Genomic DNA, 27,943 nt, shown 5'->3' with positions numbered 1-27,943 from the left:
GAGTGAGCCCCTGACGGCTATGTGTTCCGTGCTGGGAAACGGACCCTGTTGCACCACCGGATTGGCAAGGATCATGTCCTCATTTCCTGAACCGACACTTATGTCCTGCTACCCATGCTAGCGTGTCGGGTCGTCTACTCCCCAAGCTCCAGCCCAAGCTTCAGTGCGGCATGGCTCCCCAAAAGACGCCAGGCGCCGCGCTCCTCATGATTTCCCCTTGCTGGACCATTTTTCTCACTGCATACCCGCAGCAAGGCCATCTCAGAGCCCTCAGTTGACGGAGTACGTTGCAGTACTTTTGTCTTGCGCTGGTTCTTGAGGCTTGCCCTTTGGATTCCTTTACATCCCCACACATGCTCTACTTGCTATCATAAGAGCCCCGATAATACCTGGATCTATCCGCGATCGTACCAAACTCAATACCCGGACGCCCGACCCGATAGCACCGACACTCATTCGCAATGGCACCTTCCTTGAGCCTGCGTCCTCGCACTGGCGAGCGACCTCCCACCAGGGACAACAGGGACAATACCGACCACAGCCTAATCATTCCTAGCCGGACTTCTTCTCTCCACTCGCGAATCACGCAGCCTCTCCCTTCTACATTGAACGTCAAGCAGGGCGCAAGAAGCCCAAAAACGTTGACACATGCGTACATGGTGTGTGGTGTTGGCCGTGAGCCCTCGCAATGGATGAAGGCACCCGCGCCCGCTCAGGGCAAGATTGGACACATGAAGGGTGCAGTGGGAACTTTTTGGCTTCCAGAAATCTTGGGAAGCAGCCCGAGACTGGAGCAGGATAACGATATCGCGAGATCTCTCCATGCTGCTATGCGAGTACGTCTCCTTCTTCCAGTCATTCAGGTGCAAAATCTAACGGAACTGCGCAGGCTTGCTTTCCTCACGATGTCGAAATCTGTACTGGCAGGAGTCAGCCCCACTGCGTCCATCATTCTTTCGTTCTACAACAGGACTCATCTCACACTCTCTACGGAATCGCGTTGCGCGTCTGGTCTCGCGCTGATGAGAAGCGGGCTGAGACGATCCGCGACTTGCGCAAGCGGATTGAGCCAGACTTCTTCGACAACCCCGAGGAGACATACTGGATCCCTTACTGCTTGAGCTTTCTTTCCCGCTACCCCTTGTACAACCTTCTCGGTGACTACCTCCGCGGCATGTGGATACACTGGAACAAGGCTACGAACCTCTTCCATGCTGAGGAGGTGTCTCGCATTCTGAGTTTCCCCGCTCCCCGATTAAACGATTTGGTTCGAATCGACATGAAGGACTACGCGTTGTGCTACCAGTTCCCGTCTTCGCCAACTGGATTCCAGAATTTTGCCATGTGGCCACTCTTCACATGTCTCTCCATCCCTAACATTGTTGGGGTGATCGAGGCTGCCGTGTCGCCTACACGACGAATCATCTTTACCAGCCATTACCCTGCAATGCTCACCATTGCAGCCGAAACCATACGATACTGCGTAAGGGTGTACGAATGGAGCGGTCTGTATGTACCCGTTGTTCATGCGCGTCATGTCAAGGATCTAGTACAGGAGCCGGGTCCGTACATACTTGGTGTAACGTCGGAGTGCCGATCCCTCTTTACAGCCCCAACAGATGCGCTCGTCGTCGATTTGGACCGAAACTTTGTGTTGACTTCGAGCCCGCCAACCGCTCTTACTGCTGGGCAGAGGACCAAGATGATCACCCGTCTCACCCAAGCCCTCAATGGTGAGGTGGCACCAACTGGTGTTCCACAACACTTGCGATCGGCCTATGGTGGCGGCAAGCTAATTCCCGCGGGTCAAATCATCGTGATGCGTGGTGAGGTAGAAAGTATCCAGGATCCAGATTGGTGGACACAGGATGCAGTTATGACGGTCATGGATCACGTGTGCGAGAAGCTCGTACGTACTCAGCCGCGCAATTTCCCCAATATTCAAAGCTAACAACGTATGACAGGGCCGGAACACTGGCGTAAAGGCTATCTTTGGCGGCTCCGTCAAGAAGCCACTGATGACAAAGGTCTCCATGCGTCACCTCAACGAGATTGTACGCGAGCGCAACCAATACTCTCGGGACGCCCAGGAGGCTTGGCAAGACTTCATCAATCTCAAGGGCCGTATGGATACCGAGCTTTCCAAAGTCAGCAAGCGCAACAACTTCTTGGTCGAGGAGCTTGAGAGCTGGAAGCAGCAATTCCTCAAGTTCCAGGCTTTTGCTGAACAACTCACGAAGGAAACCCAGGAGCTCAAGGTCAAGATCGAGAACCACAAGCGTGAGAACCGACGCCTTAGCAGCCTCATTGATCAACAAAAGGACGATGCTGCACGACTCACTATCCGCCTTTCGGGTACTGAGAAGCAGCGCGATGATGCTTTGGAGGCACTTGTTCTCCAGCAAGAAATCGCCGAGGAGCTCGAGCGCGAGAGGAAGAGGAACAAGAAGGAGATGTCTGCTCTTCAACATACCAATGGCGCCATCCTTCGCCAGCGCGACGAGGCTCAACGGGTTGTGCTTCATCTCCGTGCACTCATTGAGGGCCAGACCCACCATATGGAGCACATTGTCAAGTCGCTAAACCAGGACGACATGTCGACCTACATTGAGGCTGGCTTCGAAGATGTTCCTGAAGAGGAGGAGGAGTTCCAGGATGCTGATGCTGATATCGATGTGTCGGCGAAGGACAAGTCGGAGGTCGGTACCATCCGTGGCGTAGCTGGTATTAACAACCGCAACGATTCAAGAGCAAGCACCGTTGATGGCAAGCATCTTGAAGGTGAGGATGTGACACCAGACATGGAGCAGCGCCTATACAACAGCCCAGCGCGTAACTCGAAGCGCTTCTCAAATCAGTCCATGGTCGACGTTGCTGACCGAGTGCTTCGCGACAAGACCGATGCTATCGCGTACATCATCCGCAACATCTCCGAGCAGTGCGCTGCTGCGGTTGAGGGTCTCCAGCTGGCCCAGCGCGCGGACACCGAGGACGGCGACAACCACAGCGACCGCCGCAGTAGCCTTGGCCAGATGTCGTCCGCAGGTGGACGCGCACAGTCGACAATTGGTAGCGAGTATGGCGACGATGACATGCTCCGCCCAGGACGCGGTTCAAGCATTCCTCCCACCCCCGATCTAAGCCATAGGTCGAGCACGTCCATGTCGATGGCCAGCGCCTCGACAACGCCAGATAGGTCGAGCCTCCAGCACCGGTCGCACGACATCCCTGACGTTCCTACTCGTATCTTGGAGGATGAAGACGATGTTGACGGCAACAACGATCTGCATGCCGACATGGTACCTGTTTCCAAGTACGCGACTCCGCTGCAACGACCGGGCCAGGCTGTCCGACATGCTCACTAAGCTTTTGCATAACCCCTTCTTCATTTGTTCATCATTAGCGACCGAGAACGACTAGCATTGATGCCCTTTCCCTTTATTTTTTGGCGTCGGTGTTGTAGGCTTTGTTTGCCTTCTTACTATCCTTGAGTACTCCTGTTATCTCCCTTTCTTTCTCTTTCTTTTTTTATTTACCGGGACGATTATGAACCCCCATCGGGTCTTTTGTGTCATTCGACGGCCGTTTCATATCCAGAGGAGGAAGCAGAAGTAGAGAGGAGAGTGAGAAGCATGCGCTCGAGGACTTACGGGAGCCCCGGGCGAGGGTGGAAGTTGACAAGGAATGGAGATTAAAAGACTGAAGGGATGAGCTCAAGCTCGCGGTGTGGGAGGTCCTTGTGCTGTTTCACTATGCCAACCTGTAGGTTCCTTGTAATCTGTTTTTTTAGGATAATACCACTTTTCCCTATCTGTTAACTTTGATCGCCCTTGTTCATTAACTATCCTCGTCAATTCGTGCTTGCATGATTTTGTATGCGCCGACTTCCGTGAACGAACTGCGCGTTGCTACCAGTAATTTGATCCCACTTGCGTGTCGGTGCCTACCTTCACGGGCATCTATCGCACGTGAATCATCTCAACGGTCGATCGTCTCCGTGAGCAACGCAGAGAACTTTGAAACGGAAAGAATGATAGCAGCGTGATTCCTTCACACGTGATAATAATTACGATATTAGGCTGTGCATCAACTTCCTCCCACAGTGGTAGATGGAGTACAATCAATATCGCAGTGTATTGTATCGTTTTGGAAAGGTATTCCAGCTCTAGGAAAATATAGTATGTAGGCAAATATGATACATTTGAGAAGTTGAAGAGGCCCACGATAGCAGTAAGATAAGACGCCGCCTTTTCCGGACCAGACCAGATCGGACATCCACCTTCCAGTATTTTCCATCATTCTTACATCGTAGTGCTTCACTGAACGTGCTATACATCGTCCAAACGTGGTTCATCTACATCCTCCCCAACCCTAAGTATAAGTAACAAATGTAGAATATAACATAGAAAATCCTCCAACTCCAGCGGCTAAAAAAAAAAGTGGTATAGAGCAGGATACGAGGCACAAAACGAAGAGGGTTTATGCGCGGTGCGCCCACTCAGCAAGCTGGCCCGCCGAGTCGATCGATTCTTGGTTCTTCTCGTGATGGCTGGTCATAGCCATGCCAGCGCCGTGATTCTCGAGCGAATGTGTCGACATTCCCTCGTCGATGACATCGTCATCCGGGATCTTGACCTCACGGGTGAGCTCAACGTAGTCGTACTATCATTTGTTAGACGGTATTCAGATAGGCATGAGACTTGAGGATGACTTACAGCGAACTCGCCGATCTCAACATCATCGATACCAAGGGCCTCCTCTTCCTCGCTGGCGCGAAGGCGAAGCACAGGAACGAACTTGCCAAGGAAGTCGAGAGCGCCGAGAATCAGGCAGGTGCCGAAGAAGGAGTAGGCGCCGCCAGTGAACGAATCAGCGAGCTGGTAGCCAAGTTGGATCCAGTGGCGGTTTAACCAGCCGCCGGCGATGACGGTGTAGCCGTCAAGATGCGCTATGTAGTCGCTAAGAAAGTGTTAGCAATGTAATACTTTGTGGAGAAGAGTGAGCTGACTTACGCAGCGAAGAACGCAGTCAAGATGTTGCCGATGAAACCGCCAACACCGTGAACAGCAAAGATGTCAAGCGCATCATCGCATCGGAGGAAGTACTTGAGCTTCGTGGCGTAGTTGCAGCCAACACCACCAACGATACCGAAGATGACCGCAGACCAGGCAGGGACGTAACCAGACCCAGGGGTGATGGCCACCAAGCCAGCAATCACGCCAGAACAGAAGCCCACGGTGGACCACTTGCGCTCTAGACGGTAGTCGACCAAGCACCACGTAATTCCGCCAACGCAAGCAGCGAGATTAGTACATACAGCAGCCATGATAGCCCTGAGGTTGGCAGACAACGCTGAACCAGCGTTGAAGCCGAACCAGCCCACCCAGAGGAAGACGGTGCCGATAACGATGTGCGTGACGTTGTGGGGACGGTAGTTGAGTTCCTGGGTCCCGTGGCCAGTCCGCTTTCCCAGCATATACGAGTAGGCGAGCGCTGCAGTTCCAGACGCGATATGGACCGGCGTACCGCCAGCGAAGTCGAGGCCTCCCATTTTGAACACCCAGCCACTAGAGTTCCAGGTCCAGCATGCGATAGGGTCGTAGATGAGGGTGGTCCAGATGAACATGTAGATGATGCAGGGGAGCATCCTGCCTCGTTCGGCGACGGCGCCAACGGCAAGGGCGACACTGTCCTAGGTTAGCATTTTCACGAAACATTCGTGTTTGGTGGACGTACGTGATGGCAGCGAACATGCCTTGGTAAAGACAGAACATGAGGTCGGGAATGCGGGCACTTCCAACCGAGGGTGCACCAAGCACATCTTTCAGTCCAAAGTTATCCAGGGCTCCAATGTACTTTCCAGCCTTGTGCGAGAAGGCTAGCGAGTAACCCCAGAAGAACCATTGAAACGAAACAACCGCGGTCGCCATGACGGATAGCCATAGTAGCGATAGGGCAGACTTTCTGCGTGCTAATCCAGAGTAGAAGAAGCTATCATGGTGTAAGTTTCGTGTAGATTGTGAATGGAGAGTTTAAACTCACCCTACACCCGGAATCATGAGCAGCACGAGAGCAGTGGAGGTCAGCATCCAAGCGATATCGCCCGGCTAGAATCCAAGTTAGCCCCACGTAGATCAAATCTCAACCAACTTGGCGAAACTCACATTATAGAACACATTGAGGTTGTATAGCCTCGAGTCGCCTCCTGTAGCTATTGTGGCATTGTTGAAGGCCTCGAGAGGAAGCGTGGGGTCCAACCCGGAGGATACGGGGTCCATGTTGGCGATAGTAGTGCCTTTTCTGGCGTTTCGAGATCGGGAATATCGGCGAACAGGCGGCAGCTGGTCGTCGCTTGAACGCTCGACGACGACTGGGAGAAATTTACAAGGAATATAGAAAAGAAAAAAAGGAACCCAAATGTAAAAAAGAAGGGAAGGAGTGAGCAGTAGAAAAGTATAGCCGGGTGATCGCTACACTTTCAGGGATGTTTCGTGCGGTGACCCTTGGCGTCCGCCTCGATAGTACAGTCGACCAAAAAAAGAATATGACGACCTGAAAGTCAATGGTACGAATTTGCCGCTGACGAGGCTGCGACAGCTATGTACAACAAGTATATACAGGTGGCTGCCGTGGAGACAAAGGTACACGTCTTCCAAATGCACCTTCGAGGGGTCCATGATAGCTATATGAGACTGGACATTACCATAGCTCTGTACAGTTTGGACATCCCGCCTGAGCTTTGACAATCTCGGCCAGCATGAACGTCTAGGATCAGCCACCCCGGTGGGGTGTCAGATAGGTGAAGCATCCTCATAGGTGATGGAGCTTGTCAGCCAATGTACAGCCGCGGGTCATGGCTAGTGGTGGTCAGGCAGGGTTGCCAGCCCACCGAACGCCCCTAGGGCATACTCGACCTGCCGCTCGCTCAAACCAAGCTCGTGGGATGGATGAGATGACCTTTGGCAGCATCCATCCGATCCGCGAGCTTGGAGCTTTTTCGTCCCCGGCTCCGGACGATCAACACAACGCGCGTGCTGCTGTGGGACCTCGTGGAAGTCTTCAAGGTCGTGACACGTTCGAAGCCAGTGTTTCTTTGCGCTTGCCTCGTCTCGACAAAGCCCGCAGGCCACAGGCCACAGGCATAGGCAATTTGGCACGCCGGAGCAACAGTGAGCCTTTCGTATCAGCAGAGGAATTCGAAAACAATTGTTCAGGCAAGCATGCTGATAACGTGAAGCCGCATGATAGGCTATGCGGGAGTCGTCTGTCGAAACGAGCCTAGGGGCGCCCCGGCTTGCATCTAAGCGGACCGATACGGTACAGTTACCATCAGCAACATATAGCCATCTATCAAAGAGTCTCTTGCATGCGCGCCACATCCCAAGGTTTTGTATTGTTCAGGTCCAAGACTCCTCATTTCCTCATGGTTGGGGATGATCAGGGGGCTCATCCACTCTGCTCACCCGTCCAAGAACTTTCAATAGTCTTGGAGATGGCGAGGAAAGCCTCGGCACGCCGCCGGCGCCGCCCTAGATTTCCTTATCTTTTGAACGGGCTTCAATCCGTTTCAAAGGTTAATTATCCCACGCATGCTCGCTGTGCCTCATTCCCGGCCGCCTACGCATGCCGCCCCCTTCCGACCGCAGGTCCCGTTGAGCCTAATCGCCTGCTCCAGCTAGACGAGCGTCTGAGTACCCCTGGCATCGTGTTGGAACGCATGGGGTGCTGTTCCTGCTGCTCGACTATGGGGCCATGAGACCAGTCTACCGGGCTCGCACAAACCCAATGTTCCATTTCTAGACTCTGGTCTTCTTGCTATCCCTGAAGATGATCTGATCACTGTCGCAGTACTCGCCCTCGGGCTAATTTACACGGCCCATATCAGGGCGCCGGCCTGATAGTGATTATATGTTTGATTTGACAATACTGTCTTTGCATCTGTGAGACGCTGACATGGGTACTGGAAGACTGGAACATCGGTACGTGATAGTGGTGGTAGCCGTGATTGGGCGCGAAACACATGTGGCAATGGAGGTGTGCTCTCCTACACAGTACGAGACTGCATCACTAGTGCTGTATCACACTCTGATTGCATCCATCACCAAGGGAAAGCACTCTACTATGTCTCTGCTAATGTTATAAACCTCTTCATACTATTCGATTGCGTAGGAAACGCCTCCTGAGCGACGCAACCCTAAAGGTTCTGAGCATTATGCTTGCTTGATATTGGACTCACAATATCTACCTAGGCCGAATGAGATGGCTACTAGCGACCTAGCTTCTACCCTGGCCTCCAGGGTAGGTAAATTGCCTCCCAAGAAGCGCGTCCTATGGTATATTCGTGAGATGAAGTACTGCCTGAATGCTTCCTCTATGCCTTATCCCGCCCATGTTCATTTTTTGTATTGTCAAGCACATCTGCGAGCAGGAGTCCGCGGAACTTTGCTGGCAAAGTCTTAGCGCGCACATTCTGGTCGATCGGGAAGACATCCCCTACTCCACCAACAAGGCAAACCATACCTTCCCCAACATCTAATTGGGCGATGGAGTTTGGGCGCTGTCACAAGCTGGTAAATCGTTTATCTGGGGTACGTAGCACATATGCATATACGTCCACAAAGGGATTCGAGACTTTGCGATCTGGTAGGAAATACCCGATCATGGAATAACCTATCAAGGATGCATGGGTGTGCTGGAGCCTGCTGGAGTATTTGTTCCGGGTGTGGCAGACTCGGTACCGGCTTTCTTCTTCTTTTTCTTCTTACGCGGTATGAGGGCCGGGGGATTCATTACAGCGCTACGGAGCGACAGATATGATCCACAAGTGAGGCACATGTTTTCAGGAAGGTTGGGGGTACAGAATACTAGCGCGGGTTAACAACAAACCAATTAAGAGACTTGAAAGGCTTACTGCTCAAACACACACTGCAAACAAAGCCGATGTCGACAACGTTCCTATGACAGAAGCAGGCTGCACGGAAATCGACTCCACCGGCGCTGGGGACCACCAAGCTTGTTCGTGCTGTTGAATCGGGCAAAAATGCCATCATCAGGTACTGGAGCAAGCCCTCCGGTCGCTCCGGCTTCATGTACACGCCTCCAGTTGCGTCGCTAGCTTGCTGTAATAACACCGTATCTCCTGCCAATTTCAAGATGTCTATCGGTATCTTCTTTCTTTGTGCGGCGAATATCGAGTTCATGACGGGGATGTATTGGTTGGCAAGATCACCAGATACGGAGACGATGAGGATGCGAGATGTGAGCGGTACGTGGTCGACGTGGGTGTTTTCGGAGTCTGCGAGCGCTGCGAGAGAGATGCTTTCGGCGGAGGCCGCCGTTGGAGCATGCAAAATAGTGGACTTGTTGATATACGTTAGCGCTAGAGAGAGCGCGCCACCGATGAGAGTAGTTGGTGTCGCTTGAAGATGGGTTTCCGTTGTCTCGTCCAGCAGCTTGGAGAAATTTCGTAGGATGGCCTGCTCAACGACGGCAAAGGGCCGGTATTTGTTGGCACTCTCTACCATTTGCTGCTCGTTGTCGTTCCTGGCCTGGCCCGTTTCGACATGGCCATTTGCGGTTCCATGCCGTAGCTGCGGCTGCGGCAGGATTGGCGTTGGATATAGAAATGTAGTCTTGTGGGAGTGTGATGCTATAACTGCAACCTCATTTGCATTGCCTGAGGCTAGGTGCGCGTTGATGAAGACGAGGATGTTGGCAAGGGCAGCGGAGAGGGGAAGTGTGGACGATAGATGCGCCCAAGCGTGTGGGTTGGTATCGAGGACGATGGCTAAGAGTGACGGTGGAGGAGCTAAGCGGGCGTTAGTCAAGGCAAGTCGTGCGAAACCATGCTGTAGTCATGCCTTCGTCTGTTTTTACGTGACGGTTGGAGCCGTCGATGGAGTTCATTGTACTCGACGATCGTTTACTGCGCTTTCGAGGCTGGCGTCTTGAATCAAAATCTGCGGCATAGCATAGAGGAGAGCGCTATCATCTTTTTAATCCAAGCTCGTTGAAGACTGAGCGGGTAGTGCCTAGGTAGCAGCTTGAAGATGGACAATGAGGTCAGTAGATTCGCGAATGAGCTAAGCTCTGCGCGTCTGTGCGCTCACCGCGTCCCCACGTGAGGAGCCTTCAGTACAAAAAGAGGTGTTTTTCATTCACCTCGTAGTATTTTCTATTCTTCTGCGCATTGCTCTACTTTGTGCACCATCGTAATAGTAGCCACAAGTAGCTTCCCTGTTGAGATGTCAAATCGCAAGCACCTGCCCGGAAGGGCCCTATCACGTTTAAACATCACTACCCAAAGAGTGTCTGATTTTGCAAGTAATATCGGAATAGAATAACTAAGGAGCGTGATTGCACGGACTAAGTATAACAGCATATCCACAGAGGAGCGCATTAACCGCCACCGTAGTCCTAACATGTGTATCAAAATCTATATGGTACTTGTGTACACACCATCTTTAACTAAAAACAACCATTTTTGCTGGTTGTACTACAAACAATCATTTTCGCTGGGGTGTTATGGTCTATCTTGCACTCTAATGAAATATTAGCACAATACCCCTAAGAAATATCAAGATTTTGTGTGGATAGAGATACATACCTCCGGTGAAAGTACCACCATGAGAGTCTGTCCAACAAGTGCAGGGACCAGCGATACGGAAGTAGTTTGTACCCCTTGAAGTACATGCTTCAGGTACAGACCCTATATAATACATGACAGATTAGTCCAAAGTAAGTTACACCTGTCCCATCCTATTACCCAGGGTGAAGCCACTTACAACTGTCGATTACATATCTTTTTTGGTTTGCAATCCATCTCCCGCCAGGACCTTGAGCCCAAGCAGAACAGTCGGCTGCAAAAGAGAGGACGGTAGGAACTAAGATTGTAATAAAGCGCATGTTGATGTTGTAAATGTGTTGAAGGATAGTAGAAGAGGTGTCTGTGTCTAAAGAGAAAGGGTAGTCAATTTCCAGTGATTTTCCATCTTCTTATACTTGTATTTTCAGTGGAGTAATCATTCGCTCGTTTGCAACTGACTACGCCCCGATTACTGTGCCCTGAATACGCCCTGAATACGCCCTGAACTTGCCAGACAGATATACAAGTAGGCCTAACACTTACTTATTGCTATCACAGAACCGGCGATAGCTCAATAAGTAACACTGAGGCGTATGCGCTTTTGAAATCTTTTTTTAACTGTTGCTAGTGAAGCTTACGTGAGCGCCAAGTTATATTTATGGTCAATTCAATGAGTGAAATCCAGAGCCAGAGGATTTCTAAAGCGCCTACGCCCTAGTTGAGCTATCGCTGGTTCTGTGAAAGTATTTTGAGTTCCAGAGTCAGAGAAACAGAGCCAACTACTCGCGACCTCGGGGTCTAAGGTCCCATATTAGACTCGAGGGCTCTGGATGTCACTATGTGTGATGTATCTTGGCAGAGCGCCCCACACGGCTGATATCGCTCCACGGTTAAAAGTCCTGAACGTCACGCCTTGCAGGTTCCTGAAAGGTAGTCTCTCATAATGAAAATAAGCCGTACGCAAAGATCTAGTGCTTCATTATCCTGTAGTTGAGTCATCGTTGCGACCAAATACTCGTCCGATATAGCAGCATGCACCGCAGCAGGGAGAGGCATAGCTATCACTGCTTTCGAGCCAAGGTATTGAGACTTTCAGATGTCAAGTCTACAAGGGAGGAACAACGAAGTACAACCGCCAGACAACTTGGACCGAGGCTATCATCCCCGCATGAGCACGAAGCACTAGCATTCACCTCGCACAAAGCCGGCTCCGCACCTCAGCTCTCGTCGAATACGAAACCAAGAAGCTACCGCGTCCAATAGTCCACCGTTAATCTGCTAGATCGAGTCATCAGGCGTCCTACTGCTCACCTCGGGCGTAAAGCTAGCCTTGCATCGCACATCAAGGGTCTCACGCCCCCTTACTTCCTATCCTGTAATAAGCTTACTGTCCTATACACTTCACTCTAATTACTTTAAAGCTTCCCAAAGTTTCGAGATGATTGACGAAACGATACGAAGAGTCAACGGCTATGAGCACAATGCCTACACCTATTATCCAGTCATTATCGTCGGTGCAGGGGCATCGGGCATTGCTATGGCGTGCCAATTGAAGCAGCAGCTTGGTTTCGACCAGTTCCGCGTATTCGACCGCCAGGCGGGTATCGGGGGCACATGGTGGATCAATCGCTATCCTGGTGTAGCCTGGTAGGTTTTGAGCGTCTCCAAGCCTGTACGCATGCCCGTAGACCTTTCAAGATTATATACTCGAGGCTATACCGTAGTGTGGTAGACGTCACTTCCGAGTTCATCGAGAGTAACTTAGTATAGTGACGTCCCCGCGGTCTTCTACTCCTTTTCCTTCGCACAGAATCCTACTTGGACATCCTTCCACCCGCCCGGCGAAGAGATCGTGCGCTATTACCACGAGGTCTGTGAACAATATAAGATCACGGATAAGATCGAGCTCAATACCGACATCGAAGGATGCAGGTGGCTGGAAGACGAGCAGTTATGGGAGGTGAAACTTCGGCGAATGATGGCAGGCATAGGCGACCTTTCCGCGAAGGACCGCCAGAAGATTGTAGATGAGAAGGGCGAACACGCTGCATACTCTGAGACCGAGATCGTAAAAGCAAAGGTCGTAGTGAGCTGTGTAGGCGGACTTGTCGAGCCCAAGGGATGGCCGGACCACATCCCTGGCATTGAAAACTTCCGGGGGCAGATGTTCCATTCTGCTCGGTGGGATGATACTGTGGACTTCAACGACAAGAACGTGGTCGTTGTGGGCACTGGATGCAGTTCCGCACAGCTCGTCCCGCGATTGCCCAACGCACCATATAATGCAAAGTCGGTCACCCAGCTCATGAGATCTCCACCATGGGTTGTCCCTAGCGCCCTGCCCCCGGGAGGTGACGAGTGGTGGGAGAAGAACAGTCCAAAGCTATTGAAAACTGTACCAGGGCTGAAAGAGTTGCTTCGATTCCTTATCTTCGCCAGTGCTGAGGGAGAATTTCTCAAGCTTTTCCCGAACACACAATACGCAGTGAAGCACAGGAAGATATACGAAGAGAAGCTGATGACGCACATGAGGAAGTGTGTACCAGAGAAATACTGGAAAGTCATGACACCCGATTATGGCGTCGGATGTAAGAGAAGGATCTTCGACAAGCGATGGTTACAAAGCCTGAATGACCCGAAGATCGAACTCACTACACAGCCTCTAGCACGTGTTACCGAGACCGGCGTGATAATCGGTCCTGGTGCTACGTATCCGAAGAATGTAAATGAGGTGGACTACCCTGAGAGAGAGGTTCCTGCCGATGTCATTGTTCTAGCCAACGGCTTTGATACCACGCGGTGGTTGCATCCCCTCAAGGTCGCTGGAAAGGGGGGCGAAGATCTCGTACAGGTCATGGAAGACCGTGGAGGTGCGCAAGCTTACCAGGGCACGGCAGTGGACGGCTTCCCGAATTTCTTCATGATCTTTGGGCCGAATACTGCCACAGGTCATTCGTCAGTTGTCATGGCGAGCGAAAGTAAGTTACCCCGACATGCATTGCCAGACTATGTCTCTACATTTGCCCAAGAAGAGTTGGAGGCTACGCGAAGTGCTCTAGTAGTACTGTTGCCAGCTTCTCAATCATTAAAACATCCTGCCAACCCGCCACTCACTCACTCACAGACATGGTGAACTTCTCCCTAAAGTTCATCAAACTCATTCTCAACAACGAAGCCACGACCGTAGATGTCAAACACAAAGCCGAAGTAGCCTTCACAACCGACATCCAAGCCGCGCTGAAAAACACAGTCTGGACAAGCGGCTGCTCGAGCTGGTACTATACCGAAGACGGCTGGAACTCGACTGTGTATCCGTACACTCAAGTGGATTTCTGGCGCCGTTGTACTTTTCCCAAGTGGGACGACTGGAACATTGCTTACACGTCTAAGGGTATATGGAATATAAGACGGACCAAAGCAACCCGTCTTTTGAGTGTCGCCTTAGCGGTTGTGGGTGCGTATCGCGCGAGGCAGGTTGGATTGGGCCTTAAGGATATCAAGGCCGTACTGCGAAAACTCGTGCAAGGCTTGCTCATGCGACTATCGCAGCTTTGGACTGTGGTGAGGAGTCATATTAAGGCTTGAGGGAAATGATGTATGTATGATATGCAGATTGATAATGCCCTGTCTGCGTTTCTTTCCTATTACGAATGTATGTGTCAGACAACTTCTCCTACAAGTTTGAAACTCTCCAGGATACACACATTAGGCAGTTGATTTGTTGCAGATGTTGTCGTCTTTCCTGGAGACAGATTCTCTCTGATCAACATGCACATGTGATCAAGCAATTGGGGGTGTTAGGCTCGCTGAATTCGATCCTTCTATGAGCCTTGTATGCTCATCAACCCCTCATCCAAGTTAATACTATAATATGCAAGCAAAACCACCCCGTGTGCTCCACAAATGTAATAAAAGAAGAAAACTGTATGACTAGTCCAACCCAAGGCCCTCATACAATGGCATTGTCTTCACGCGGCATATTCTCCCGTCTCCTTCTCGCATATAATATTCCCAATTCCCTGGTCCCTTCAGGGTCGATGTCCGTCGTATCGCCCCCTATTGTATTTTCATCGGTATCACAGTCTTTCAGCGGTACCGAGTTCTCATCAGCGAGCAGATCAGACGAAGACTTCTAACCTGCGGCTGGTCCAACACCATTCGTATCCATCGGACTCCCACCTCCCCCAGCATTCGACCCATTTGTTGGCCGTCTCCGTGTCCGGATAGCCTTCTTTCTCCGGTCTACTGACGCCGTGCCCTTGCCTCCCTCCGCGACATCCACCATATTGAGATCATCGTCATCCGGTCGATCCGCATCGTCGTCACGATCTTCCCAGTATCGTCTTGTCTCATCAAGCTCGGTCACGTCCGTAGGCCGCATCCGTAGCCATTTCATGCGGGGCCCTGATCGTGCGCGCTCGCTGACGCGGAAGCCGTAGATGCGCGGCTCGTAGATACTCCCTGTGCCCAGGCCTGGCGCAAGGTTATGTGGAGCCACCCCGTTTATCAATGTGACGTTTGAGGGGGTGGTGTTGCGCGACTTGCCGTCTGCGCTTTGGGCTTGTAGCTGGGCTAAAGCGTCGATAGTGGCCGACGTATTGCTGCGTAGGCCGCCGCCGATATCGAGATCGGTGAAGGTCATGAAGAAGAGAGAGGGGAATGTCGTCCCGAAGAATGCGCCGTCGACGGTTTGGAAGCGCGAGTTGGGCGGTGTGTATACATCTAGACAGGAAGGGCAGAAGAGTTTTACGGTCTCGTGTCCGGGGCTATCATTGAGGCCTACGGGGAGGACTTTGCAGGAATTGCAATTCACGCGTGGACAGGTGCCGAAGTGCTGGAGCTCATACTTCTCGGCCATTTGCTGGATGCCTGGCCGGGAGGTGATGTACCGCTGGTGTATGAGTCCGTAGAGCAGCTCGGCAGAGCTCTCTATCACACTGAGATCAGACGCTATCCGTAGATGTCTCCGATCGCTTGCCCTTCGGTATCCCGGCGGTCTTTCGTCGCCCAGTATGTCATCGTCCTCTTCGTCCTCTTCGTCTTCGTCTTCGTCGTCCTCGTCGTCCTCTGGCTCCACGTCCAGTATCATCTCCAGTGCTTCCTTGTACATGGGGACCTGCGACTGCAGGCCTGTGAGATTGAAGTCATCTTCAATAAAATCCTCTGACACCTCGGCAAAGTATTCGTGGCCTAGCAACCCGCAGAAGGACGCAATCCATGATTCCGTCACCTGCGACGACGACGACATGCTATCTGCTCGGTGTGGATGTACGCGCCGCTATGCTGACGCGGCTCAGGCTACTGCGCGCAGTTGTAACGCGTTGATATTGGGGTACGAGGGGGTTGAAAATGCGAATGTGGGGGCGTGTTGTGACGCAGGATGGCAGCCGTAGGTGCTGTAGATGGGCGTGGATATCGAAGAAAGTATGCCTCGTAGAGCTGCACTTGCAACCTCTATGGCATGTGTACTGGCGCACTCGAATCACCGACAGGGTAGGGTGCGGCAGGAGTCGTAATGCGAGTGAATTGGGTGGGGGTGGGGTCGATGAGCGAAGGTAGAGATCGGCGTAGAAGCTGTTGTCTTTCTTGAGATATTCTCTGTTGCTCGATCAGTGATATTGGCTACTCTAGGCGAGCTTGCTTTTGGACATGTGTGGACTGGTGTGGCAGGTCAAGTTCGACCGTTGAATCTTGGCTTAGCGATTGTTCAAAGAGCACGTGACTATCTCAACGATTGTTGTCTTTTTCGACCTGCCAAGTCTAGACATGCATTGTATGTCGGAACGTATGAAATAGGCTTGGCATTTCTGGTGCTTTCGAGTACAGTATCTCACTACATCAATGCTTTCAGAACAAATCTCTCATAATCCTCGCCAACTCATCCGTCTCTGGGCCAAACGCATTCACAAACTCTCCATTCGGCATCTCCGCCGACGGACCCCCAAATCCGTTTAATTGAAACGTGCCTCCAGCGGCCTCAAACAGCGTCGTTAGATCGCTCGCCATACCATGCGGCGTGTCTAGGCCACCGCCATGGCGGCCATTCGAGAACAGCGCAAGTTCATCAACCTGATGGCCCGCCAGACCCGCCATTGCTACAGCGGCGGATGAGTGCGCATCAGTTGTGTCGTCATTCCTAACGACCAGGCCGAGCCGCGGTCCAACCTCCTTGAGCGTCTTGATAGTCTTCCAGAGGCGCTTCGAAACGTAAGAGTCGGAAGACAGTCCACGCACAAGTTCCAGAGCCCTGTAAAACTCGTCACGGGATGTTTGACTAAAATCAGCCGGTGCATGGGCGACCGCCAAAAATAAAACAGCAAGCGCTGATATGAGGAAGTAGTTGAACATGGTTTGCTGACTTCTGTAAATGTCAGATGTTTGGTTGATGTACGTTAATATTCGAATGGTGTCCTTGGCCACCTTGACAACAACATGCGCGAACTCCATATTCTCCATGATGGTAGTCGCTGTGTGGAGCACGGGGCGGTATATAAGTATCCGCATTTGATTTGCTCGAAGGTAGAGGACGACTTGCAGGCGATGAAGAACGCGTGGAGGCGGTTCGATTTGCCTGCCGCTATCCGGGTGTACGAATTTTAAAGACTCGGGAATCATCCGATGCCAGTTGAGAACTTGAAAATCTAGGAAGGATATGTCTTCCTTGCTGATTTTGTCTTGGAATGTCACGTCCGCGACTGACTTCCATACTTTTGATCCGATGATGCTATAGGATATCATGGAGTTGAGGTACGGAGTAGATTCATGTGTCGATACGTCCTGACTATGTTAGTGCTCGTAGTCTTTCGTTTGAAGTTATTTTCGCAATGCTTACCGGCTTCGGAAGGTTGTCGTCAATGTCAGCATCTTGCAAGGCAAATGGCATTCCAGTGCCAAAGCTCCACCGTCGATCAAGAACATAGATGGACCAGAAGGTTCGAATAGCTGATGCTTGCTCATCTGGGTCAGGGAAAAGTGCAGCATATGTTTCCCGACGGTGCAAGCCCAGCTCTAGACAATGGCGTGCAGCGAGGCCTACGACGCGCCAGGCCATCTGTTCATCGTCCCGAGTAAAGTAATACATGCCCTGTAGATGTGAATAAAACGACCCTGCGTTGAAGAGGTGTGACTTACGGTCAGGGCTAGCAGATTGATTCCCTGGAGGCTGACAGGCTCACTTAACGATGTCTTCTCCACGACTTTGTGTACGTTTTCAAAGAGCTTTTCGCCCAGTGGGTCCTTCCCTCTTCCTTCCAAAACTAGGGTGATTGCGAGTACGAGCTTCAACACGCTGGTCTGGTCGTCCATGATAGCATCAGCGCCTGGTAAAGCACCTTGCATAAGACCAGACCGATGGGCAGCCTCTACAAAGGAAAAGAGCATTTCAGTATACCGGAGCACTTTCTCAACCTCTAAAATGGGATACATGACACCCATCTCTTCGTGCCACACGTGTACTAGTCGTATAGCTTCGTGCTTAGATATCGACCATATCGGGTCTTTGTCCGCGTGCATCTGTTTCGGCAGCGACAGGATTGTATTGGGGATAGGTGGGGAGGGCCTAGGTGTCGCGTCGTGGGTCACGACGCCCTCGTCTTCCCCATCTTCGCCCGCTGTTATGCCCATAGTCTTCAAGCTCGACCTAGCCACTCCAAGGTTGAACGCGCTCGACGTGGGGCCGTGAAAGCGAGGATGCTTGCTGAAGGACTTGGTTCGTGAGCGCGTGGACGAGGGAGGAAGCATGGGCGTCTGCTGGTACTCTTGGGGGTGGAAGGGTGTCCCCATTGAGTCATTGCTGTGCACTTCGACCTGTGACTGTAGGGAGCTGAGATTGTGGAAGAGATCGTCGACCTGCTGCTGGAGGGAGCTTATATGCGCCGACATCTGCTTGAACCTGCGCAAGTCAGCCATGTCCTGCACTTCTCTTCCTCTTGTCGCCACCCACTCATCCGACTCCTTGAAGTTGTTGCAGCAGTTCGGCGCATACAAGCACTCGAGATTGAGGCTGCCGCAGCGCTGGCACGGCGTCTGCCCGTTGCACTTGATCTTGCGTCTCTTGCACTCATTGCTAGACTGCTGTCAGCCGTCGCGCTCCAGTTCCGTCGACGCAACAGTGCCATACCAGGCGATGGAGATGTATCGGTTGCGCTTCGCCCGTGCCTGCGGAGTCCCATCCTCGCTCTTGCGCTTCGCCCTGTTGCTCGACTCGTTCGGCGGGCTCATGGTGTCGCTCGCATTGTGTCTGTCGGCTGCAGATGTCGAACTCATGGCAGGCAGGCTCCCCTCGTGCGCCCAACCGTTGCGTCTCAGTGTGATAACAAGGGTATCAAGGACCGGGCGCGGGTTGCTGGCTCTCTGGCGTCACGGTCAGTGCGGGCTCGAAGCTATATCGGATCCACTATCAAACATGCGGGGGAAGGACGACATTCCAATTTATCGCCGACATGATTCGTCCATACCTCCGAGAGCTCTGTCTAGTTTCCCAGCCATACATATATCATATTTGTGTCTAATGCCTATATCATCATGCATTTCAGTACACGACTTCATTCTAATGAAGTGGATTTTGGGTTTGGTCTTCGCTTTCATTCCTCTTCTAATCCAAACTCATCACCCACAATATCCATCAGCTTTACAACCCCCTCGAGTACCTTAGCATCCTGCATGGCCACCCTCGACGCCTTGATCAATAGCGGATACAGCCTATGCAGATGCTTCCTATGCTTTGAACTGACCCCCGGCACGTCTGGAATGGCCTGCACTTCACTCCTCAAACTGCCTAGCTTGCTTAACACAAATAGAAGCTCTCGTCTCTGCGATGCGGGTGCTGGCATGCGTCCGCGGAGAGGTTGGTCGGCGATGTATGTCTTGAGCGGAAGCGCTGCGCGCAAGATGAGATATGGTGCAGCTGCTTGAGCGAGCTTGATATGCTCAGGACTGCTGTCATGTGCGCCGACAAGGCCGAATAGTTCGGACAGACACGCGAAACTCATTTCGGCCCGCAATGATGAGTCGAGCTCCGCCGTTTGCCCAAGGCGGATTCTGTAGAGCTCTTCAAGTGGTGCACTGGTCAGGTCGGGCAGTTCGCCCGGTAATGGCGTGTGAAGGAGCGATGTAATGAAGAGATTGCGTGTATAGGTTCGACGAAGTGAGTCTGGGAGTAGGTTTGACCCAAGAGATGTAGTGATTAGGTTGCGAAGTTGAGTGAAAGACTCGATGTCGAAAGCTTCGTCTTTCTCGAGGGCGGGCGTTGTCAATGGCAGCTGAGCTCGCGTTATATAGTTGGCAATGTTGACTAGAATTGTCCAGATGTTTTTGACAGAGGCAATGACTACTCCATGCGCGTTGATATGCGATAGTCCTGGCCTTAATATAGTGATGGCAGTGGTCGTGGCTTTCTGCCATAATGTGGGAGGCCTGCCTTCGCGCTGCCACTGATACTTCTCCTCAATTGGTTTTGCCAAACTGCTGAGTGCAGATAGGAAAGCACCGCTGGTATAGACCTCCTTCTCATCCACGTGTCTAATGACAACATCTTGTAGTAAGGTCATTGCGGCTTTCGATAACGCAACAAAAGTCGGTCCACGCTTCCCGGAATCCTCCTTGAGCGATGAGTATGGTAGGAGAATAAAGCGGCTTAGCAACTGTATCAGGTAGGATGGAAGCTCGACGTTGTCTGTTCTGACAATGGACAAGCATTCCATAACTCGACTCTGCAATACTGTCATGTTGTCTACGTCGGAAGAGTAGGCGACTTCGTCCGAGTTGGAGATGGAAACCTCGAGATTCGCAAGCATCGAGGGTAAATCTGAAGTAAGTGATCCATCAGACAGCAAATAGATCGCTTTAAATGCATCCGCATAAGCTACGAATGCATCCTGATTGCTCTCTTGCTCATCTTGCCAAACGTCGCGAGAATTGAAGTAGCTCTTCCAAACCGTGGCAGTCTTGAGGAGAGGAGATGTGCCCAATGTCTGAGCATCGTTTAGATGAGATAGAACTCCGCTGATGGTGACGAAGACCGAAGCTGCGAGAGCGTGCGAGCCACAGTCGAAGTACTGCTGCAAGTAATCAAGGAGTTCAGACCATGCATCGCCGAGTTGAGAAGCATCAAGTTTCGCCATATACGTCGTGTTCGAAACGCTGACAGTTTGGAGGACGGTCCTAGTAGTATCATTCCAATCTCTGAGATCGTCTCCACCTCTCGACAATGTCCGAATACTGCGCTGGACGTTCAAGTTGGCTTCTACCATGCCAAACAACACTAGGCGAAGACAGAGCAACCACACGTCTGACGAAAGCTGCTCGGCATAGTTCTCGAGAATTCTCTGTATAGTTTGTATTGCAGAGTTGCGCACCTCTGTGCGCTCATCTGTAGTAATGGAGGATAAGTTGAGCAACACCTGAAGCCACAACGCAGGTATCAGGCCTTCACGTGCCTGTGATGAGACTGTGTGCCGGACTTGTTCTTGCTGTCGAATGTCGCCAAGCAGCTTAGGTAGTACTGATAGGTCACTGCGAGACTGCAAGAAGTCTGAGACATTCCAGAAGAAGGTGATTGCCTGTGATTGATTTAGCTGCGACTCTTGAAATTGGTGGACAACTTACGGTGAGCGACATATTCAAGTCCTCCTGCTGACAGCAGAATCTATCCAAGAGGTTTAACAGCGTCGAAAGGCAAGCATCCGGCACGGCAGATAGGAAGTCGGAGCAGACAAGGTTGGCTGTCGCGAATGCGGATCGCGCCAGAGATCGAGAAATGACTTTTACTGTGTAAGAGCTGTGTTGGCCAGGAGCCACTCGCCCATTGCGATTCGTGCTTTTAAGGGGTCCTTCTAGTATGAATACACTCATCAAACTGTCGAGGACTGATCCCCATCCAGCGACCAACGAATCGCCACACTGCTCGATTACGCTCTTGAGCGCTTCGAGAGCAACCTGATGAACTCTTATGCTAGTATCACTGAAGTCGTCGTCGTCAGTGGCGGAGTTGCGATGTAGAGCCGATATCTGAGTTTGTAGCGCAGCAAGTATGCGGGCTTGAATCACCTCACGTTGATCATCAGACATGGAAAGTTCAGCGATCTCCCTGACCGTTCGTGACAAAACGTCAGCTGCAAGCAGTCTCGTAGGTGTTGTTTTACGATCATCTGCCGAACATCGTACCATCTCCGCGATAAAGATATCCCAACCGCTTTTCGCGGGATCAAACTGAGACAATCTAGCCTCGTTCAAGGCTGCAAGCTCACCGATCTTGTTCAATGCAAATGCCGAGTCGCGGGAGTTAGTTTCAGTACTGAGAGATAGACCAGAGACACTCCCTAGTCTCCGCTGGTGGAGGATTTGTGGACGACTGGAAGTCGTGGGCGTCTTTTGACCACTGTCAGAGGAAGAGTTTACGTGGAGCAGCGAACATAAAGCTTGCAGAACCTCTGAAAAAGACTCATTTGGAAAATCGACGGTGCTTTCAAACAATCTGCGAGCTGCTGCCTGCACAGCAGACGTCTCGGCTTCCATTTTGTCCGGAGAGCTATCCGGGTCAGTGCGACTTCCCGACGCTCCAAGCATACGGGCGCCCGTCTGACTTGACAGTGCCATGACAAGATCAGCTACTTGCAGCGTTTCAAAGACGATAGACCAAGCTGACTGGAGAGTCGGGCCTAACGCAATGGCCAGATTAAGCAGAGCTCGTAAGCAAAGGAGGTTTCGAGGGCTCAATGCGGGTACCATCGCTTCGTGTGAAGGTCGTACATTCTTTTCCGATGCCATGGACGAAGCTTGACTGACGAGACTATCGACGCTGAGTAAGCCCTTCGCATTGGAGAATACCCCAGCTTTATCAGCCGAAGCTGATCTCGGAGAGGAAACGCCTGCTAGAATCAAGTTGGAAGGAACCGCTGCCTTGCTCAGAGTGGTAAGAAACGCATCGCGCGGTGTTGACAGTCTTAGAAGACCAGCAACTTGGGTGAACTTTTGTATCGACCGGACCAAGGCCCGGTAGTAGTTTGTATCGAGAGCAGCATTGAGGAACGTCGAACAAGTCGCAAGCACCGCAGGCCAGCATTCGGTAACAAGAGTCGATGATGTTTGTATGTGCCCATAAGCGGGATGCTCTGTGAGATCGAGCGGGTTTACTGGTATCGTCTTCTTGCGAAAAGACTGTGTTCTTGAAAGTCGACGGGTGTTTGGGCTTGGAGACCCTGCCTCAACGTCGGGTTCGGTCAAGTCTTCAGCCTTGTTCTTCTTCCGACTCTTACTTTCGACATGCACAGTCAGGGGAAGAACGAACTTCGCCAGACTCTCAGATATGTTTGTAATGCAGGTCAACACTAGGCTGTATACGTAGGTATCAGGAAGCATTGGCGGGTCTGACTTGTCGAGATGTTCGATACACGGCGTTTTTAGAGAGCTCCATTGTGTGCTGATTCCGAAAGGTTTAGCATTGTTATTACTGTCGGCCACATGACCGCCGATGAGGCCAGCAAGGGCTCCTGCTTCAGCTACAGCCTGGTCGGATACAGCCCCATTCCCATCATTAAGGGTCGTAGGAACGGTGGAGTGTTGGCCAAGTCCTATCAGAGCAGGTTTCTCCACTGCCAGGCGTACAAAAGCTGCTAGATTATCCCCAAAGATATTCTTTTTGTCCTCCACTGCATCAAAGTTGGTGTAGATTGCGAGAAGCAGTCGCGAGTCAGCGTATATGCCGCGAAAGACTTCAAGACACAGAGCTCTCTTCCACAGTTGTGAGGCCTCGGGATCGAGCATATGGTTCAATAGACCAAGTGCAATCTCGCACTCGGAAGGAAGGATATCGAGGTGGTTCCGAATAACCAGATTCAATATCCGAACAACGCGCACTGTTATCGGAAATGACAGACGATCAGACAAAGATCTTATGATCAGCGGCATCAAGAAAGTCCGCAGAATGTAAATCTGCTCTGGGTGTGTAGTCATGATTCGATCATGGTTCGATAGTATGGCCTCAATCACTTCCAGCGTCCCAGAAGCTGGAATAGAAGCGAGCATGGATACCGACTTCTCCCCTACAGCTAGGAGGACGAGGTCATTAAATATCTGCGTCATGTGAGTAAAAGTTACACACACGCTAGGGCGCTGCAAACCTTGTAGGCATCATGTGCCGCTGGCCTGACCGGGACCGAACCGTCGTCACCCTTGACCGTAGTCGCTATTGGGATTTCTAAGGCTTTCTCTTTACGGTCGGTCAGCTGTCAATATCCGAGTCTTCATGTGAGATCAAGTACCATCTTCAGATGCGACCCTGTCAAAGACTGTGATCACTAACTGTTGCAGAGTCGCTGCTGCCGTATGACTAACGGCAACGTTTTTCGCGTTTTGAAGGCTTGAGCATATATGTAGCACATTAGATAATAGCTCGCCACGGATTTCCGTGGCATAGTTCTGAAGTAGCGAAGGTAATGCTTGAAGTATCTTCAGTTGGATGTCATGATCTGGGTACATCAGTCATGGTTCGTGGCGTCATGTCAAGTGGAGATTACTTGATGCTACAGACTCCTTCAAAGCCTCCAGAACCTCTGTCAGCCTCTCTCGCGGCAAAGCCCGAGAGACACTGAGCCTTTGAAGACATGAGACGCCAGTCGATGCAAACTTGGCGTTGTGGGTACTACATGCAATGAGGAAGGGGGTAATGAAATAGGGCCGTCTTGAGATATCTTGTGCGCAGTTAGCAAAGTATTACATCCGTTGGATACGAATTGGCTTGCCGGCAGAGAGCTGAGCTTCTGAAGTATTGGGAAGGGACTTCAGGTCCTGTAGAGCTTTCTCTGCAGCATTTCGAAGCTCCGAGTTCTTGCGCTTTGAGTCCTGAATGAGGTTGCCTAGCTCCGCCGCCAAAATCTGTGATGTCATGCTTCGGGGATAGGCCAGAACATCTGGGCGGTATTCGTGAGCGGAGGAATGTCCTGGGAGTATTGATGGTTTTAAGCTGGCATATCGAATGTTGAAAGGTTACTTGTCATTGTAAAGCTGTCACGTTTGACGGCGGGCGGTTAAACAATAAACCGCATTAGCAGTCGAGACCCTTGCGCTTGCCTCATGCCAAGAGATCCGACAGGCAAACCAGCAGTCGCAATCGCTTTCACTCTTCAAATAGCTTTACACTTGTATTTACGGACTGGCGGCCTGATAGCATCTTCAGCTCACCACGGTATCCTCTCTCGACCGTGATCCACATCACTCTGCATAAAGCGTCTTCTACTACCCATTCGATAGCGGGGTCCATCCCACTTCCTCGCGCGTCACACCTCCGCTCAGCCCTCCGCCTTACAACCGCAAACCACCACAATGGGCGCCAAAGTTCCACGAAACTTCCGCTTGCTAGAGGAGCTGGAAAAGGGAGAAAAGGGCCTTGGTGCTGGTATGCCGAACCGAAAAGCAACGATTCTACTCGACAATGGAAATTAATAGTAAACAGAGGCATGCTCCTATGGCCTTGACCACGGCGATGACCTGTTGATGTCAGACTGGAATGGCACGATCCTCGGTCCACCACATGTATGTGTGTTATACATTCTCTGCCCAACACTCTCCTGACCAGAACTTTCAGAGCGTCCATGAGAACCGCATCTACAGCGTAAAGATTCACTGCGGCCCAAGTTATCCCGACGTGCCTCCCGAGATCTCGTTCACATCCAAGATCAACCTTCCTTGCGTCAACCCACAGAACGGAGAGGTATATATTTTGGACTGAGGCGACTGCATCTACTGACTGGACGTAGGTCGATGCGTCAAAGCTGCCTTGTCTGGCCCAGTGGAAACGGGAATTCACCATGGAAACGATACTCATAGAGCTTCGCAGGTCCGGCATATCTCCGGGCAAGTCTTGGACGCGGCTAACTGTGGTCAGGTACATGGCGCTCCCTCAGAACAAGAAACTCCCACAACCGCCGGAAGGAGCGACTTTCTAAGCAGTCACGGAGGCAGTGTTAGTGCATGGAAGAGCTGTAAACATGACACCAGGAGATCGTTCGGTTTGAAGAGACATGTGTGATACAGATATGATGCTATAGCTGAGATAACCAACGTGCATTGGAAATGGAGTTCTGGTCTGCTGGGCTAGCTGAATGATTATGTAGAAGACGAATTGACTTGTCAACATTATCATCCAACATGCGTGCTACTAATGTATAACCTTCCTAGCGTTTCTACAAAGCTAGAACAAGTACGGTCTTCATAAGAGAAACACAATCGATGACACTGGCCTAGAGCAGTACGGCAATTACATAAGGAAATCATGGGCCTCGAAATGGTGTTTGAGGTCGGGTGGACTTTGCTCGCACGTGATCATGCGATACGGTCGAAATCTTTCGCGTCTCTCAAGCTTCGGGCCTGCAACAACCACGCTATCCCATGCATGCCCCGATTTCTCCAACCTAAAAAGTCAACGCAACATCGTGTAGCAGGTCAGTCATCTACAAATCTAGTCTGGTATATTTACTAACCCATTTGCAGCGATTGCTCTCTACCGAGCATTGCTCTCACGATGTTCCTCCGTCCCGCTCCCCGATGCTGAACGCGTCTCTTTGCACAATGCTATCCGCAACAAGTTTCGAAAGAACAGGAAGATACAAAGCCCGTATCAGTTGGGGTTGAGTTTTAAAGCTGGCTACGAGGTACGGTGGCCCTCCTAAGAGCCTCAGAGCCTTGACTGACGATTCGCAGGCACTCGATCATCTTGATGCAGCAACTACCAGCGATACCGCAAATGTTGGCATCATAACACGGTTAATCGCTATTTTACCGCGAGGTTTGACTCGATCACCGCCCCTCAGCCCTCGTCGTCTCCTTCCGCCGACCGACCCACCGAAAGAAAGACTCGCATGCCTCCCTCCAGAACAGGCCGTGCTCAACGTCCGCCCCTACGCAAAGACTTCGGGTCCCCGTCACGTCCCCATTATTGCCACCGCCAACGGTGTCCCTTTCCTGCGCCTCACAAAACCCCAACCACCTGCTCTAAGCCGCGTCCTACGCCAGCGGCTGGAACGCAAACAAGCACTGTTCAATAGGAAGATCTTTCTAGCCAATTGGTGGATGCCGCTATGCAAACAGGAGGATGGATGGGATGAACATATGACTGCGCAGCTTATGAAGCGTGAGGATAAGGTGAAATGGGTGGAGGCGATTCATCTAAGTGAGAAGGAGAACCAGGAGGCGTATGATAGGAATGTGGACAAGGATCGGGAGATGAGTAGAAAGATGCAGAAAATCGTAGATTTAGAAACCGAGTTGGCGCTCAAAGAGGGACAGACCATTGTGAGGGGTAGGCAGAAGAGGCCTATACGAATAATCAAACCGTAAGGACACCGTCATTAACTTGAGTTCATGATTGCTGCCGCGATTCGGGTATATTCAGTGTGAGACCCTAATATCTGCCATAACGCCTACCGGGGTTTTAAAATATTCACAGGCTTCACATCATGAAGTCGCTGAGATCTTCAACTTCTCGATATCCACTTCCTCCTCATCCTCCTCCTCATCATCCACGTACTTGCCGACCAATCCCTTCTCCCACAACTCCCTCCCCGTCATCTTCCTCTCCTCCTTGGCAATCCTCTTTTTCTTATCCTCCAGCTCCTTCTCCTCTTCCTTCCTCTTCGCCTCCTCTTCTATCTCTTTCTTGAAGCTTGCACTCCACGCCAAGAAACTCTCCCTAGTCACAGCCTGGCCCTGGAACTTCTTGTTCTCTTCTTCTTCTATTCTGGCGGCTTCTAGGTCTGCCAATGCTTGTTTTGCGTTTTGGCGCTCGGTGATGAGAAGCTCGGCGCTGTCTTTCAAAACGGTAACGAGCGTGAATACCATGGCCATGCCGAGGTTTTCTTCTATCGTATCTGTTAAGGAGTCTAGGAGACGAGACTTGTCCTCTTGGATGTCGAGGTAGGGGTGTTTCGGGGCGTTCGGGGGTTGAGTTACATCAAGTCTGGGCGCTTCGTCGGGGTAGTTTGGGGGGTATTGGACGTTGAGGACGATTGTTGCTATAAGTCTTTGAGCCTGATGATCCTCGTAGAAGCTTGTGGGGACAATTGGGGCACGCACGTTGCTCCTCTTCACTTTCATCATCTTCGTGTCGGCCATCATCGAGCTGTATCGCGATTCGGAACTCTGTCTCAGAAACATCTACAGAGGTTTTGTCAGGTGGGGCGGACACCAATGTCGGCGCATGGGGTAATACCTGTAATCTCGTCCGGGAAAATGGACTCGAGGACCTCTCGCTCCTCTTTCTGATCTTCTATTCCCATGTTGAAAGTGTGGTGTTGCTTATTGTACAAAGTGACGCTGAGGCTTCTTTGGCGGGGCGCGACTTCCCCACGTTACAGTAACTCCGAC

General features: G+C 51.4%; 10 protein-coding genes across 10 annotated transcripts; 4 read left to right on the top strand and 6 right to left on the bottom strand.

The window, feature by feature from the left end:
• Window positions 1-226: 226 nt before the first annotated feature.
• K460DRAFT_199736 (uncharacterized protein) lies at window positions 227-3,615 on the top strand. The gene is made up of 3 exons (XM_040927180.1): window positions 227-836; window positions 890-1,909; window positions 1,965-3,615. The coding sequence occupies exons 1-3, from the start codon at window positions 462-464 to the stop codon at window positions 3,363-3,365; spliced, it is 2,796 nt and encodes a 931-aa protein (XP_040783725.1). The 5' UTR covers window positions 227-461; the 3' UTR covers window positions 3,366-3,615.
• Window positions 3,616-4,479: 864 nt separating this feature from the next.
• K460DRAFT_295436 (ammonium transporter-like protein) lies at window positions 4,480-6,278 on the bottom strand (the record flags this gene model as incomplete). The annotated part of the gene is made up of 6 exons (XM_040929560.1): window positions 4,480-4,662; window positions 4,716-4,959; window positions 5,013-5,687; window positions 5,737-5,991; window positions 6,043-6,107; window positions 6,165-6,278. The coding sequence occupies 6 exons, from the start codon at window positions 6,276-6,278 to the stop codon at window positions 4,480-4,482; spliced, it is 1,536 nt and encodes a 511-aa protein (XP_040783724.1).
• A 2,288-nt stretch (window positions 6,279-8,566) lies between these two features.
• On the bottom strand, window positions 8,567-10,051 carry K460DRAFT_199691 (transcription factor Tfb4). The gene is made up of 3 exons (XM_040927179.1): window positions 9,861-10,051; window positions 8,912-9,808; window positions 8,567-8,864 (listed from the first exon to the last, which is right to left on the bottom strand). Exons 1-3 carry the CDS (start codon window positions 9,904-9,906, stop codon window positions 8,674-8,676), a joined length of 1,134 nt encoding a protein of 377 aa, XP_040783723.1. The 5' UTR covers window positions 9,907-10,051; the 3' UTR covers window positions 8,567-8,673.
• Window positions 10,052-12,023: 1,972 nt separating this feature from the next.
• Window positions 12,024-14,565, top strand: K460DRAFT_436784 (FAD/NAD(P)-binding domain-containing protein; the record flags this gene model as incomplete). The annotated part of the gene is made up of 3 exons (XM_040938413.1): window positions 12,024-12,232; window positions 12,356-13,563; window positions 13,710-14,565. The coding sequence occupies 3 exons, from the start codon at window positions 12,024-12,026 to the stop codon at window positions 14,168-14,170; spliced, it is 1,878 nt and encodes a 625-aa protein (XP_040783722.1). The 3' UTR covers window positions 14,171-14,565.
• Window positions 14,566-14,717: 152 nt separating this feature from the next.
• Window positions 14,718-15,833, bottom strand: K460DRAFT_295107 (uncharacterized protein; the record flags this gene model as incomplete). The annotated part of the gene is made up of 1 exon (XM_040929535.1): window positions 14,718-15,833. The coding sequence occupies one exon, from the start codon at window positions 15,831-15,833 to the stop codon at window positions 14,718-14,720; it is 1,116 nt and encodes a 371-aa protein (XP_040783721.1).
• Window positions 15,834-16,432: 599 nt separating this feature from the next.
• On the bottom strand, window positions 16,433-18,850 carry K460DRAFT_359678 (uncharacterized protein; the record flags this gene model as incomplete). Its single annotated transcript, XM_040932210.1, has 4 exons — window positions 16,433-17,362; window positions 17,418-17,669; window positions 17,717-18,650; window positions 18,705-18,850. The coding sequence occupies 4 exons, from the start codon at window positions 18,848-18,850 to the stop codon at window positions 16,433-16,435; spliced, it is 2,262 nt and encodes a 753-aa protein (XP_040783720.1).
• A 158-nt stretch (window positions 18,851-19,008) lies between these two features.
• K460DRAFT_199650 (uncharacterized protein) lies at window positions 19,009-24,627 on the bottom strand. The gene is made up of 6 exons (XM_040927178.1): window positions 24,325-24,627; window positions 24,100-24,273; window positions 23,845-24,051; window positions 23,704-23,792; window positions 21,191-23,656; window positions 19,009-21,144 (listed from the first exon to the last, which is right to left on the bottom strand). Exons 1-6 carry the CDS (start codon window positions 24,467-24,469, stop codon window positions 19,168-19,170), a joined length of 5,058 nt encoding a protein of 1,685 aa, XP_040783719.1. The 5' UTR covers window positions 24,470-24,627; the 3' UTR covers window positions 19,009-19,167.
• Window positions 24,628-24,796: 169 nt separating this feature from the next.
• Window positions 24,797-25,676, top strand: K460DRAFT_371145 (UBC-like protein). Its single transcript, XM_040934294.1, has 5 exons — window positions 24,797-24,977; window positions 25,035-25,114; window positions 25,167-25,292; window positions 25,339-25,418; window positions 25,467-25,676. Exons 1-5 carry the CDS (start codon window positions 24,905-24,907, stop codon window positions 25,525-25,527), a joined length of 420 nt encoding a protein of 139 aa, XP_040783718.1. The 5' UTR covers window positions 24,797-24,904; the 3' UTR covers window positions 25,528-25,676.
• A 278-nt stretch (window positions 25,677-25,954) lies between these two features.
• On the top strand, window positions 25,955-26,917 carry K460DRAFT_322075 (uncharacterized protein; the record flags this gene model as incomplete). Its single annotated transcript, XM_040930505.1, has 3 exons — window positions 25,955-26,022; window positions 26,072-26,232; window positions 26,282-26,917. The coding sequence occupies exons 1-3, from the start codon at window positions 25,974-25,976 to the stop codon at window positions 26,915-26,917; spliced, it is 846 nt and encodes a 281-aa protein (XP_040783717.1). The 5' UTR covers window positions 25,955-25,973.
• A 117-nt stretch (window positions 26,918-27,034) lies between these two features.
• K460DRAFT_410542 (RWD-domain-containing protein) lies at window positions 27,035-27,855 on the bottom strand (the record flags this gene model as incomplete). The annotated part of the gene is made up of 3 exons (XM_040937387.1): window positions 27,035-27,591; window positions 27,653-27,733; window positions 27,789-27,855. 3 exons carry the CDS (start codon window positions 27,853-27,855, stop codon window positions 27,035-27,037), a joined length of 705 nt encoding a protein of 234 aa, XP_040783716.1.
• Window positions 27,856-27,943: the final 88 nt, after the last annotated feature.

This window comes from Cucurbitaria berberidis (assembly GCF_010015615.1).
Source record: "Cucurbitaria berberidis CBS 394.84 unplaced genomic scaffold K460scaffold_6, whole genome shotgun sequence".
Classification (NCBI taxonomy): domain Eukaryota; kingdom Fungi; phylum Ascomycota; class Dothideomycetes; order Pleosporales; family Cucurbitariaceae; genus Cucurbitaria; species Cucurbitaria berberidis.
Note: the sequence above shows the minus strand (reverse complement) of the source record. Positions and strands in the feature narration are given on the sequence as shown.

Coding starts and splice junctions, on each gene's coding strand:
- K460DRAFT_199691 (XM_040927179.1), bottom strand. CDS start 9,906: ATGAACTCCATCGACGGCTCCAACCGTCACGTAAAAACAGACGAAG. Junction 9,809..9,860: donor TCACGTAAAAACAGACGAAG/GCATGACTACAG, acceptor ACGCCCGCTTAG/CTCCTCCACCGTCACTCTTA. Junction 8,865..8,911: donor TTGCAGTGTGTGTTTGAGCA/GTAAGCCTTTCA, acceptor AACCCGCGCTAG/TATTCTGTACCCCCAACCTT.
- K460DRAFT_199736 (XM_040927180.1), top strand. CDS start 462: ATGGCACCTTCCTTGAGCCTGCGTCCTCGCACTGGCGAGCGACCTCCC. Junction 837..889: donor CTCTCCATGCTGCTATGCGA/GTACGTCTCCTT, acceptor GGAACTGCGCAG/GCTTGCTTTCCTCACGATGT. Junction 1,910..1,964: donor ATCACGTGTGCGAGAAGCTC/GTACGTACTCAG, acceptor AACGTATGACAG/GGCCGGAACACTGGCGTAAA.
- K460DRAFT_199650 (XM_040927178.1), bottom strand. CDS start 24,469: ATGACATCACAGATTTTGGCGGCGGAGCTAGGCAACCTCATTCAGGAC. Junction 24,052..24,099: donor GAAGGAGTCTGTAGCATCAA/GTAATCTCCACT, acceptor TGATGTACCCAG/ATCATGACATCCAACTGAAG. Junction 21,145..21,190: donor ACTTGAATATGTCGCTCACC/GTAAGTTGTCCA, acceptor AATCAATCACAG/GCAATCACCTTCTTCTGGAA.
- K460DRAFT_371145 (XM_040934294.1), top strand. CDS start 24,905: ATGGGCGCCAAAGTTCCACGAAACTTCCGCTTGCTAGAGGAGCTGGAA. Junction 25,293..25,338: donor TCAACCCACAGAACGGAGAG/GTATATATTTTG, acceptor GACTGGACGTAG/GTCGATGCGTCAAAGCTGCC. Junction 25,419..25,466: donor ATACTCATAGAGCTTCGCAG/GTCCGGCATATC, acceptor AACTGTGGTCAG/GTACATGGCGCTCCCTCAGA.